General features: G+C 38.2%; 2 protein-coding genes across 3 annotated transcripts; one reads left to right on the forward strand and one right to left on the reverse strand.

Annotated features, from left to right (window-relative positions):
- The first annotated feature begins 163 nt into the window (after nucleotides 1-163).
- Nucleotides 164-10395, forward strand: tedc1 (tubulin epsilon and delta complex 1). Of its 2 annotated transcripts, none has more exons than XM_063908311.1 (9): nucleotides 164-474; nucleotides 1146-1221; nucleotides 1684-1901; nucleotides 2169-2306; nucleotides 2583-2654; nucleotides 3618-3704; nucleotides 5260-5403; nucleotides 5817-7662; nucleotides 9268-10395. In XM_063908311.1, exons 1-8 carry the CDS (start codon nucleotides 331-333, stop codon nucleotides 6159-6161), a joined length of 1224 nt encoding a protein of 407 aa, XP_063764381.1. In that variant the 5' UTR covers nucleotides 164-330; the 3' UTR covers nucleotides 6162-7662; nucleotides 9268-10395. The 2 variants fall into 2 exon arrangements, with proteins under 2 accessions (XP_063764381.1, XP_063764382.1); XM_063908312.1 differs by having other exon boundaries at nucleotides 5817-7654.
- Nucleotides 7240-10805, reverse strand: pth2 (parathyroid hormone 2). The gene is made up of 4 exons (XM_063908313.1): nucleotides 10612-10805; nucleotides 9604-9708; nucleotides 9249-9428; nucleotides 7240-7614 (listed from the first exon to the last, which is right to left on the reverse strand). The coding sequence occupies exons 2-4, from the start codon at nucleotides 9705-9707 to the stop codon at nucleotides 7440-7442; spliced, it is 459 nt and encodes a 152-aa protein (XP_063764383.1). The 5' UTR covers nucleotide 9708; nucleotides 10612-10805; the 3' UTR covers nucleotides 7240-7439.
- Between the last annotated feature and the right edge of the window lie 3235 nt (nucleotides 10806-14040).

Genomic DNA, 14040 nt, shown 5'->3' on the forward strand with positions numbered 1-14040 from the left:
TCAATGTTTGCCTGTTTGGTTTTGTTTCATAATAAGTGGATAGTTATTCATGGTCCACACTTCTAAACATAGGTGTCGGTAACGCAGTTTAACGCCACTATTATCACCGAAGTAAAAGAAGGAGAAGAAGAATCGCTTCCCTGGCAACAGCGGGCAACAGCCTCGTACCCGGAAGTGGTTGTCTTCGCCGCGAAATATCAACAGCTCAACTTCAAAGCGGTAGATGTTAAATTAAAAAGCTGTTAAAAAGTATTCTGTGTTGGACTTAACGTGATAGCTGAGTGGACAAAAGGTTTGCTCATCCTCGTGTAGTGACTCAGGGTGTGTGTAATGCAGCGCAGTGCAGCGGCAGTGAGTGTGGAGGTGAAGCAGGTGATAGCAGCTCTGTGCAGACTGCTCACGACCTCCGGGCTGGAAAGTGTCCCGGCGCCAGAGCAATTCAGACGGGCTAAGTTCGGAGGTGGACCCGAGGTGGTACGTTCATCATGTGCTGTCACTGTCAGGGCGGGATTGTAACTGCATTCTCTAGAAAACTCTACTTAAGTACTAGTCTGAGGTACATTTTACTTGAATGGCAGCCTACTTATAGCTCTCACAGACATATTACACCTTTGTTGTCTGATGTTTTTTAACTTAAATAGTCACGCACACGTATGCTAAACGGCAGCGCAGAAACAGTGATAATTAGACATGCAGTTGGCAGCTAATATGCAGCGTCTGGAGAGCAGTGTGGAGATCCGGTGCCTTGCTGAAGGACACCTCAGCAGGACTCAGGAGGTTAAGTGGCACCTCTAAAAGGACTGGTCAACACTCGGTTCCTTGCCCATCCCGGGACTGTTACCGTCGACACTCTGACTGACTCCCTACAGACTGAGCTTGAGAAAATGTATTTGATAACATACAAAATAAAGTAACAATTAACTTGATTTAATGTATAACATATATGATTTCTTTATTAGATCTAATTATATCCAACTATATACTTTTTTAAAATTTCACCGTGATAAATAATTACAAACCATTTGAGTAATTTCATTGATCCCAGTGGGATCATTGCAGAAGCAGACAATGACAAAGCAAGTGGCATAGATAACAGCAACAATACAATCAACAAATAACTTGTTCTGCTTTCTGTTGTTCCTCAGGAGAATCAGTTTTGGCAGCTCCTTGCTACTATCCTTCAGAAGTGTAGCATTGTTTCCTGTGAAGCTATTGCAGGAGGTAAGTCACACTGATTCTTTTTCTAGATGTTTTGATTGGCTTTTAATGCTATTTGACAAGGACTGATTTCCATTTGGATGCTTTTTTCCTTGTAGTACTAAATAGAACAACAATAGAATGGTGCAGTGTTTACATTTTTCTGTAGGCCGACACAGAAGTTAGCTTCACAAGGGACCCGGGATTATTTCCAATAATAAGCTCCATGGCAAACACACCTTTATGATACTTAGACGGTTTTCAGAAGGATAATCTCCATATATTGAAAAAGCTGAAGTTACGCTATAGACAAACTACGTACATTCCAATTGCATGATTTCACGTTGTAACTCTTAAGCTTATGGTGGCTCATATTTGGCAAATGAAAAGTTAATAGGAAGCTAAAACTAAATAAGATTGTTTTGTGTTAGAAATAGTTACATCAACTTGCTGAGTGACTGAATGTCTTTTCTCTATCCGTCACAGAGCACAGGAAGCTGGTGGCGGCAGGCCTCTGGCAGACCGGCTACCATGCTGACTGGATGTATGAGCAGGGGGGAGAAGAAGGAGGGGAGGGAGGGAGATTCTCCAGCAAAGACCTCCTGCTGGCACTGGGCTGGCTTCTCGCTTCAGGAACACTGGAGAAACTGCTGACACAGAGGGTGGAGCAACTGGACAAGACACTCATACTCACACCAACACCTGTATGTACCACAGAATTATAGCTAAATCCTAAAATGACATACAGAATTGAATCCCCGGTCGAATATATATTAAAAGGCCTTGAAGATGTTGTGATTGTGATGTTATGATAAATGTCTGTTTCCTTGCCTTTTGCGTTGATGAGAGATGCTGTGATATAGGACACATTTCAGACTTTATCTGACAATAAAGGGTTGTATGGCAAAACACATTTTGAACTGGCATACATAGAATTGTACATTCCTTCTCTTTCTCTCTGTCTCTGTTAGGTGAATCCTCAGCTTTCGAATGGGCTCCCATTAGACTCGGCATCTCTCCGGAGGCTTCAGTGGCTTGTTGGTTCTCTGAGACACCAGGGCCGGACCTTGCTGTCCATGCAAGAGGAGCGAACCCGCCTTCTCCACGCTGTGAGATAAACCCCTATTTTCTAACTTTCCCAACTGCTTTCATTCTCTATTTGTCTTATGGCCAATGGAAAACATTGCTCAAAGTTCTACAAAGAAGAAATTGTGGAGCTAAATGACAAAAGTATCCATTGAAACCTGAAGACAAAGTAAACAAGACTTTTTCTAATCAATGCAAACGAAAAGGTACACAATCCGAAAAGTTTTTTTTTAAAGTATTAAGTTGAAGTAACTGAAATATTAGTTGATTAAAATATTTATGATGTTTTTTTCTTTCAGGTTTCTGTTGCCAGCCTTCCCTCCTCTGTATCCTCCTCTTCCTCTGATCAAAGCTCAACATTACTAAAGAAGGTAAGAGTGTCTGCTGATATTTAAATAATAAGCTCTTAGCATCAAACCGTCTCCCTGTTCAAGTGTTAAATCATTCATATCTTACTTTATGGCTAATATATCATTTTAGTCATGTTAAGAAAATACTGTTGAATGCCATGAGGCGCTGCAGGTCCATCTCAAGCAAAAACACCAGATTAAAAAACAATCTGCAGTCAGAGCACTCCACTCACTCACTTTCTTAAAACATGTTCCCATAAACACATTTTCACATTTGTGTGTTTACTTTGTGTTTTTAGAAAAATCGTTTTAGTACATTTCTAGAATGCATAACCAAGGTTTGTCATTTAGAGATGGAAAGCGTAAATATATGTATATACAAATGAAACAATGATTTGTACCAGTTAGATGTCAAAAGAGAGAAATTAAAAACACAAACGAAAGACAACAACTACAATGAAGACTAAAGTAATCACCTACAATCACTGCCAGTGAGCCTCAGACACACAAATATTCTCCAGAAATATTGTTGGATTAATATATATGCATGTAAAACATATGCATATACATATACGCAACATACACACACACATATACTGTATATATACACACATCAATATGCTGCAGATAAGCTATACCAATAACAGATCGTGTGTGTGTGTGTGTGTGTGTGTGTGTGTGTGTGTGTGTGTGTGTGTGTGTGTGTGTGTGTGTGTGTGTGTGTGTGTGTGTGTGTGTGTGTGTGTGTGTGTGTGTGTGTGTGTGTGTGTGTGTGTGTGTGTGTGTGTGTGTGTGTGTGTGATAGTGCCTGTCTGTTTTTTTTGTTTGCACTAGAACTTAGCTACTATTCTGTACCCAACAATTAGCACCAACATTGTTTCAGGGCGATAATGAAGTCTATCCATCAGTCTGATCATTTCACTTTTGGCTTTTATGTTTGTTGTAAATAATTCTGTATTTAAAAAATGTGTGTGTGTGTTATAGGACTGTGTGTGTATGCAGCAGCTCTGTGACCTCCTGGAAGCTTATCTGAACTGGACACAGGTAGAGAAAGTCTTCTGGACCTGGATGGTGAGTTGGACACAACGTTGGGGTTAATGGTGTAGCGACTTCAGGAAACCAACTGAGTCACCGAGAGGCTGAGGTCACAGCTGTCTGACACTATCAAAATATGAACTGCTGAGATCAAAAATGCAGTTAAAAATATTGTAATTTAATGAAAAAGGAGAGGATCAACTTAGTACAATGTAGAAAAATAAATTGTAACAATAATAATCAAAGCGATCCAAAAGTTTGCGGTGAACAAAAAAATACAACGACCCTGTCACCTTCTCTTCCACACACACATAAACACACACTCCTCAGGCAGGTAAACCGGTGATTAATATTCCATATCCATCTGATCCAAAAAAACAACCCATTGCGATCACACAATAATATCTTATAATAATACAAACCATTCACCAAATATAAACTAGTACAAACCTACATTGATAATCATTATTGATTCATAATTCATTATTAAAACAAAATGCATCACTTTGTAAGTTTCATGGCTCCTACAAATGGTTTTCTATAAATCTCTTTGCGCATCAGTAAGTGAAATCTAACATTAGTTAATAAGTGCTTTTCATTCACATAAGGTAACAACATGCTTCATAAACCAAAAACAAACTAATATATTATAATACAACGATACTAACCCCCCCTCCCAGTTCACAGACAGAGCAACACAGGACATTGTATAATAAATACAATTCAATTAAAAGCCAAGTTAAAAAGGTGGGTCTTCTTGAGTTGGCTCTTAAGTATGAACACTGTTTGCATTTCTTAGACAATATGGAAGGCTGTAATAATAAAAATACATCACCTCGGGCATTTGTTTTAAATTTAGGAATAATTAAAGGCCAGAGGCAGAAGACCTGAGGGTTGTAGAGCAACGGTGTCCAAACTACGGCCTGGGGGCCAACCTTTGTCCATTTTGGACCTCAGCAAATTCTGGAATATGGCCCACCCATTAACTTGTGCTTTCCTTCTATTATACATCTTAAATATACATGTAAACAGATATAACGCAGAAACCTTAGTTGACCAAAAAAAAGCATTGAAAAATACCCTTCATGTTCCCCTTATTAAGCTTTCTGAGGCTTCTGTTTTAAGGAATGAGCTGCCAGCAATGAGTGTAACAAAATAAATGAAACCCTTCGGAGAGCTTTTATGTAGGCGTTTTCTTTTCTTAAAGCATTTTCAAGTATCATGCACAACTGACCTTTATTTATTTATTTGCTAACTTATAACTTATGAGGCAATAGACCACACCTTTAGTGAGGGGCCCAGCCTTTCTTATATATTTCTTTATGTGGCCCTCAGTGAAAAAAGTTTGGACCCCCCTGCTCTAGAGTGTTAAAAGCACATGACCAAAACCATTAGGAGCTTAAAAATCAATGAAAGTATTTTTAAAGTTGCTCTCTTTCTTAATAAGGAATCACATGCTGTTGTTTCCTGTCTTAAGAAAATTACGTTAAATTGTAAACCTTTGAAAAAGTTACTTAGTAAATTCATACCAAAGAGTATGTAGATTTGTAGATCAGCCATATCTAGTGTGTGTGTGTGTGTGTGTGTGTAGGACAGTGTGGTGGATGGCCATCTGACAGATCCTGTTGTCAAGAAGCCTGTTGAAGCACCCAATAACAGAGGAAGGAGGTGTCGCCACGGAAACTGTGGGCTAGAGAAATTGGAAGACATGCTATTGACACTGCCTACAAGACAGGTGAGACACACACACACACACACACACACACACACACACACACACACACACACACACACACACACACACACTTAATATACTGTAGATTAGGGCTGCAAGATTAAGGAACAAATACCTAAATGGGATTTCTTTTACCGATTTAATTGGAATACTATAGCAAACGTATCATTTTTAAAACATTGTTCACATTATCATGGAATAGAATTTAGCAGCTCAATAATTCTTCATTGAGATATTTTCATGAGTTTTTCCTTTAACAAATATTTGCCTTTGACATGGTTTTGATATTGCAATAGTCCATATTCGCAAAATCCGCATTTTTTGTAAAACATTTTTTAATTATGTAACACTGCTGAATTGTTACTCTCAATTGTAATGTGTCTGTCCTGCTGTATGTTTTCTGTCTCATCCAGAAAGGCCAGAGGAGAGTCAGAGAGGCCCCTGAGGACCGAGGAGAAGGAGGACTCCTGCAGGGTAGATCAGACTCTTGCCTCCATCCTCTCTCCGGCTCCCCCCGCCTGCCCTCCTGCCCCCTGGTCTACAGGCTCAAGACTGAGAGGCCAGTCCGATACAACAGCCCCGGGGCCCATGGCGGGGCCAACACTGCGGAGGAGCTCCCGGCGTCTCAGGCTGCGGAGCTGCTGCTGCAGACGGAGGCTCTGCTGCTAGAGAGGAGGGACCGGCAGAGACTGGCCAATCGGATGCAGCTGCAGGAGATGATTGGCAGGCTGGATAAGCTGGTGTTGATTCCTCCATAGACAGTTTTTATTTATCCTCAAACAGCATATTTATGAATTCAGGAATAAACAACAAGGATTCACATTTTTTAGTTTGCTAAATTTAGATTCTCTCACAAAAAATAAATAACATTGGTGTAGGAATGAGTCCTCAAATTACATTTTTAGTTTTAGTTTACTACCTTCTGTTTCCTCGTGTTGAAGTCAGCAATTTATGGAACGTATTAGATGCCAGAAATAAGGTCTGTGGTTAACACAAGCTGAAGATATTTTACGAATATATCAGTAAATATCCCACTGGTGAAAGTCTGAGCTAATAAGTATTAATGTTTTCAAACAGCAGTTGCTAACCAGTGACTCAATAACTCCACTAATCGCCATCATGGCCAAAATAAGCAGTTTGTTTATAGCGTGAGCTTTTTACCTCTACTGATTTGTTTTTAGGCTTCAAATATTAAGTGGTTGAATGTGGAGATTATCCTGCTGAACCAAGCATCATAAACATTTGTTTGTCACAGATCCTTTTTCCTGTAATATTCCATTTTAAAGTGATCTTATAAATACAAAACCTTCAAAATCTCAATAATTTACTTGCATCTTCTTCATTTAATTTATATTCACCTGCCGAGGTGTATTGAGCTTTAAGGGTGTTGCTAGGCAGATTTTCCCCCTTTTTCAAATCTTGATTCTAAGTTTGGCTAAATGCATCCGTATTCCAAATCAGTACTAAACACAAAACAGTTTAACAAGCGTATCTCCCAAAATAATCCGCCAAAAATTTTGTTAATTTATTTGAAAGTTAAATAAGATATAACGTTATGTATTTTTAGATATGCTAAGTGTGTTTATTCACAGTTACAGCCCTAAGTTAATCAAACACTTAAATCCTGCCTTTGATTTATGTTAAATGATATGTTAATTACACATTGAAATCTTTTTTTTACCATAATTAACAATATTACTTATTGTAAGTTGCTTTGGATAAAAGCGTCAGCTAAATGAAATGTAAGAATATTGAATTGAACCATCTTCACAGCAATACTCCTGTAGAAAATCAACACAAGCCTCTTTATTTATTCATCAAATAAATGCAACCAAGTGATTTTGAATGATTTTTATTAGATAGTGAAAGTGCTACAAAAAATAGGAATATCATTTTGAAATGAAGCCATGAGCACTTATAATACAGCAGTCGTTTGATGATTTGATATGACTTTTGCAGTAACTCAGGGATCCCTTTAAAAGCGTTTTGTCACTGTGCAAAAGAGGTGTGATGTAATGAAGGCTGTGAGGACTGAACTATCTCGATGAATTCACCACCAGCAGTTTCTGCATGTAGGAGTTGAGCCACTTCTGTCTCTCCATGGAGGTGAGGAGTTTACTCTTCTCTCTGAAGGCAGCGTCGTCCGCCACCACCATGTTCCTCTTCATGCTGGCCCCGTGCGTCCATTCAGCAGGCCACGCCCCCTGCACACTGGAGACACACGCACACCGAGACCTCAGGATCAATTCAGGTACCAGAGTAAGATAATATATTTCTTTACTTTCAAATGTCTCCACATAATGTTATTTTTCTGTAGTAATCTCTCAATCAGAACAATTACACAGAGACTGAATAGCCTCTTAACAAAGCGTGGGATCATGGGAGTTCTTCAACATAATATCCGCCATTCCAATGAGCTTCCTGTGAGGATTCAGTTTTTATATATTGGGTTACAGGTTGCAATTAAATTGTACAGTGAGTGACGGTTTCTCTTTTAACTGGGTACCAATGTAAAGATTTGTTAATAAATAATAATAATACTTTTACAATTTTTTAACACAAAGCCATTTCTTTATTCCAAATTACGATTCTTAGCCCATCATCTTTTTCAATTCAGAAAAAAAAGCTTGCACACTTTTACAAATCACAATCCTCGATGAATAAAAAGCTTAGTATCTAGCCGTAATTTGTGAATATTAATATTAATAATAATAATAATAATAATAATAATATATAGATATCAATTTTCCTACTTTGATCTTTGTACACATTGAGTTAACTTAATAGCAGGTTTAGTTAAAGTTCTGCTGGCTCTAGCTTCATATTAAGAGTCCAAGGGGTATCCTTTTTTACATCTAGCTTTCAAATCATCCATCGCAATAAATATAATAATTAGTAAGAAAATAATATGTATATTTGCAAAAATAAATGAAATCAGAGTCATTGTCCGATGTGGCAACAAATGATTTATCATTTTAGCACTTGCAGGCTTCCAGCTCTCAAAGTCAGTATATGTTTGTTTAGATTAGGTTCTCAACAAAAAAAAGGTCCTTGGTTAATGAAAAATCTTTCAGTAAATATTCCACTAGTAGTGGATGTCTGAAGCCTGTATGTGTCAACAAACAGCGGTTGCTAGCAAGTGACTGAAGGAGACTTCCAAATGTCATTACTCCGAACATTAGCCGCCTTTAGCTTAGTGGTGGAGACACGAAGCCATGTGTATGCAGGGGTGTAAAGTAACTAAGTACATTCACTCAATACTGTACTTAAGTACAATTTTGAGATACTTGTGCTTTACTTCAGTAATTCAATGTGTTGCTACTTACTTGTACTTTTACTCCACTACATGTATCTAATCCCTTTAGTTACTTTACAGATCTGGATTAATGATGGTAAATATAATCAGCCCTTAAATCAGACTTTAGTTCACCTGGAGTAAATCCAGCAGCTACCCTGCAGTATACAAAGCCATTCAAACTAGCTGCACCTTTACCAGCTCTGAGAACACTTTAATGATCAATCATTATAAAACATATCAGAGATATTATTCTGAAATGGACCAATCAAACAATGACTACTTTTACTGTCGCTACTTTAAGTACTTTTAGATGAGAGTACTTTCTACTTTCACTGGAGGAACATTTTGAATGCAGGACTTTTACTGTGACAGAGTATTCCTACACTTCTGTGTGAATGTATGTATATGTAGTTTGTTTGTAGTCCATCATTAGCGATTTACTCCTGGCTGTTGTCTTTACGCTTTCACTATTTTAAAAGGGAACCTCTTTTACAAAAATACCTCATCACTGCAACACTCCATAACATTTCCCCTACATGACAGTTACCTTTCCTCTGCCCTCTCAGGGCCAAACAGCCACGCCTCTCTCATCAGTCCTGCCTTGCTATTGGCTGCTACTCCGAGGCTGGGCGCTGACATCATTTCAATGCTCCAATCACGGAGAGAGATGGAGGGGAAGAGGACCTCCCATTCCTCTCGTTTAGGTTCCTCTGAATCATCAGCACTTCTGGAATCAGATACAAATAATTATTATCTTTATGAATTTTCAGGAAATGTATTTTTTGTAATATGTAGGAATATATCAAAACAAATAAAACACATTAATTATAAGTTAGTTCACTCACTGTTATATTAACAGTCATACTTTGCCTCAACCTTGATCAAATTTTGTGGGTAAGCACCTGAAATGAAGTCGATGCTGAGGAAAGCCAGATGTCACCAAGATCATACCCAGAATGCAAAGCAACAGGAACGACATCCGGGGAAAAGCAAGCAGTTCGGACATCCTAACAAAAAATAAATGTTAACTGAGTTGCGTATTTATAATCTTCCAATTTATTTCCAATAAAATAAAAGCAGAACATGCTATTATTTTGCTATTTTGATTTATTTAAATTTAATACAAGATTCTCTGACACTGTTAGGCTATAATTAAAATGATTTAAATGTGGTGCTAAGGTTTGTTCTAATTTACATATATAATGTGTAATGGCCAAAATGAAATGTTGTTGTCCTAAATGTTAGCTGATAAAATGTCATAATTTCTATGTAATTCCGTCCTCTCCAAGAAAGTAGAACAAAAGAAATCTACTGAAATTCGCCTGATGATTTGGAAGCTGCTCTATTTATACATTTCTTTTTTCCATTTATGAATTATTAACAAAACAATTTACTTTTGGTTTTGTAGGTGCTCAGCTGAAGACAAATTCTGCCAATCATTTGATTTGATTTATTTTGGAAAGTGTAAAAAAATCATACAAACAATAATAATAATGAAATAAAACAAGAGAATTATGATACTGTACAAACTCAAGCATTATCAAATTGATAAACAAAATATTATGAACTTAAAAATGATATATAAACAATTGATCTACCTGATTACACATCCGAAAAAGGGGTGCAAAGAAGTTAACACTTATGTAATCCCATCTCTTCTCCCAAAAATGAGATGATTCACATTTCTTTATTATTTTTCTATTATCATGGTCAAAATTAACAAGACACATATATATTCTTCTTGAAAAACGATATTGAATTTCTTTGAATTAATTCCTAATTAACATATATGTTACCCTGTAACAAAGCTTAAAGTAAAATAAGCTTCATTCAAATAGGGTTGGTTGGGTTTGGGGTTAGAATGGGATTGGTATCGTTGTCAGAAGGCAGGCAGTTGTCTTATTTCTTACCTCCTTCTCTGGTGGTCCTGTTGCTCTATCTGTAGGCTAAAGGCTGGACCACAAAGGTTCAAGTTCAGGCGTGACACCAGCAGAGAAAGCTTCCAGTGCGAACAACAACAATCTTTTTCCTTCTGAAAATGAAATAAAAACTTGAATTTCCACTTTTTTGCGTTCAGACTTCTAGTTGGTTCTGTTAGCGTCTCTCTGCAGGTCAACTGTGTTTGGAAAGTATCTTGTTCTTGTCGTACATACTTATATACCCTGCACTGCAGTGTTTTTAACCCCAACCCCTCACACCCAACCACCCACACATATACGCAAGCATACACATCCTTCACCAGATCAAACTATCTTTGAGTTTGGCGTGCGGGAGGGGTAGTGCCGTTAGCTTGTTAGTGTCATGTTTCAATGATTCTTAGTCACGGTGCTGTTGTGAGAGCCCACCATCTCTTTCCTGAAAATCATTTGTGTGTGTGTGTGTGTGTGTGTGTGTGTGTGTTCATTCATTCATACCCTCTTGCAGGTTGTACTGGTTGGACAAAGACTATAGTATTCCTGTTTTACTCCAGGTCCATTATGGAATATTCAAGATAACACCCAAGATTGAACAAAAACCAGGATTGCGAATTGTTGAAGACCAAATGTTTCTTCGGAACATTCCTAAAAGAGGGGAAATGAATATAGTGGCAGTCATGATAAGAGCTGTTTCGGATTCTCTAGATGATAGGAAAGAAGCATTGCTTCCCTCTTTAGCTCAGGACACACTGCTCCGTCCTTTTAGAAATGAAAGGAGATAACGGTGTCCCACAATTCCTTGCAACCACATAATTTCAAATGATGCACCATTGGACCGTTCCTGGAAACAAACGATCATGTGCTTATTAAGCATTTTAATAAATGCCATAACTTACCAAAGTGATTATATGTATTCAAACTTTCAAGACTATGTTAAACCAAAACAGGAAGTATGACTGAGAAATCTACTAATGTGTTCATTGCATTGCATATGAGTCCATCATGTCCATGAAACACCTTGTTAGTATGTCAGTATTTAAATACCTTCCATCTGCCAACGCCATCTTTCCAGGAAATATATGTAGATATGATATGACGTATAAAAAGGTGTTTCTATTCACACAAACCTATATTTGATACTTTGTACCTGGGTTTTGAAACACTTTCTGTGTGGATGGACTAAAATGGAAATAAGATAAAAGCTGAGAGGGTTGAGACGCCGAGAGTTTGTCGGCATACAGGAAGCTTGTTACCATTTAAGGACCTCGTTATGGGCCCGGCTGGAAATAACGACCTGCAGACAGGAAGCAGCTGGCCTTAACAATGGTTCTGCAACACACGTCTTTTATAGATAACAAGCGGAAGTCACAAAGTAGTATCACCTCACACTACCTATGTTCTCATCAAAGACAATGCCAACTCCTATCGGTACCATCGTCAGAATTGGAATACTTTATTTATCCCAAGGGGAAATAGGGTTTTGTTGCACCGTTTTATAATAAAATACATAAATATTTATACATACAGAAGAAGTTGAATTAAAAATGTGTAATTAAAGTCCTTGATGCCACTATGACAGGAGTCATTCACAGGAGCGAGGCAGGACGTATTCCACAGCACAGAGACCTCGCAAGACTTGGGGCACATCGTCAAGACTCTTGGGTTGCGGTCGAATTGTCCAAAAATCAGCTCCTATCGTCTTTTCCTAACTACTATTCCTTGACCTCTGTGTGAAACGTGACGGGGTTAAGGAATGGGAGAATTCAGAAGGACTTAGGAAAAGAGACTGTGAAGCTTTAAGAATCCGACATTTCAGTAAGAAACATTCATATTGTTCCTTTTTTTATGAATATAACGATGAACGTTCAAAACAAAGCACTTCAGCAAGTTATGGCACAAGTTTTAAATTGCTTAATAAGCACCGTAACTTTCATGATACTCATTTATCGTCACGATCGGTTGTGTCATGGCAAATATTACAGCCGCAAGGCATTGTGGGACAGCATTTTCTTCATAAAGGAGGCTCCAGTGTTTCCTAAGCTAAAGGAGGTAATAAAGGAAGTTTCAGAGTTCCTTTCTTATCATCTAGAGAATTCAAACAGCTCTTATCATGGCTGCCACTGAGGTACTTCCAGGTCAATTCACTCCATTAGGAACCTTCCTAAAATAAACTCACAATTTGAATACAGCCTTGGTGCAATCCCTCTTGGCCCGATCAGTCCAGAGGCCACCAATGGAAACATTGGAAACAGTGTTGATGCCATCGATGGAAACGCTGTCATGTACAGTATATCCTTATGCAGCCATGTTTCTGTACAACACATCAAACTACACTCAAGAAATTCCTTCTGATGCTGTTAGCTTGTACATTTTATAAGCCAGTGATCTTGAGTTGACCATGATGAGACGACCTTCTCCATAAGTCTGGACTCAGCTATCGTCTTTCGATTCTTCGGTTTACCCTGCATCCTCTTTGGGCCCGTCTCAAGTTTTCAGCCATCAGATTGAAATCACTTCCAACTAAGTATAAAAAAATATGGGGAAACATGTTTTTTGAATTTGTGATGTTGCCGTTTCTGGACACCCGCTAGACTGTCCATTTCAAACAGGGAGAAGCTTTTGAGTAAAGCTTGGTTAAGGTTTTTCAGATGCTTTGTCTTACTATATCCAAAGGCAAAGGTGATCTTTGAAGCTGGAACAAAACGGTTGAAGAGATTCAGTGTGGTTAAACACACTGTTCTTATTACACAAGCAATTGTTTGCCAAAGGCATTGAAACTTCAAAGAGCTGCTGCTCCAGACTGCTGTTCGGCACGATTATTGTTCCCCTCAGGCTACCTCATATTGCGTAATGGCTATATTTTAAGATAAGGAAACTGCTGGATGTAGCCTAAATCCAGTGTCACTTTGACTATGCATTTTTGACTGAATAGTAGACCGCTGTTAATGCTTAATAAACAGCCGTGGGAAAAATCAAGAGACCACTTCAGCATTATCAGTTTCTCTTGTTTTATTATTTATAGACATGTCTTGAGTTACATTTTTATTTTTTATTGTATTCTATAAACTACTGGCAATTTTTCTCGGTGTTGGAATTAGGGGTGTCACAATATACCGTTATTTACGGTAACCGTGATATTTAAAAAATGAAATATTGACGATATGTAAATAATACACATATGATAATATCGTACATAATCCAACGCCAGTAAGTATTTGGTTCAAAACTCCAACCAGCAGGTGGCGATAACGCTCCTTAACACTGGTTGCGCCACCCCGCCATAAAACTGAAAAAAGACGCGGTAACTAGCTAGCTAGCAGCTACTACCACAGTGTATGTGTGCTGTGTGGCCACTACTGTTGCACAAAACCATGTCGGAGGAGATTACAGAGAGCAAGACACTCACGCTCCCAAAAAGAGTTG

Source organism: Eleginops maclovinus, chromosome 19 (genome assembly GCF_036324505.1).
Source record: "Eleginops maclovinus isolate JMC-PN-2008 ecotype Puerto Natales chromosome 19, JC_Emac_rtc_rv5, whole genome shotgun sequence".
NCBI lineage: Eukaryota > Metazoa > Chordata > Actinopteri > Perciformes > Eleginopidae > Eleginops > Eleginops maclovinus.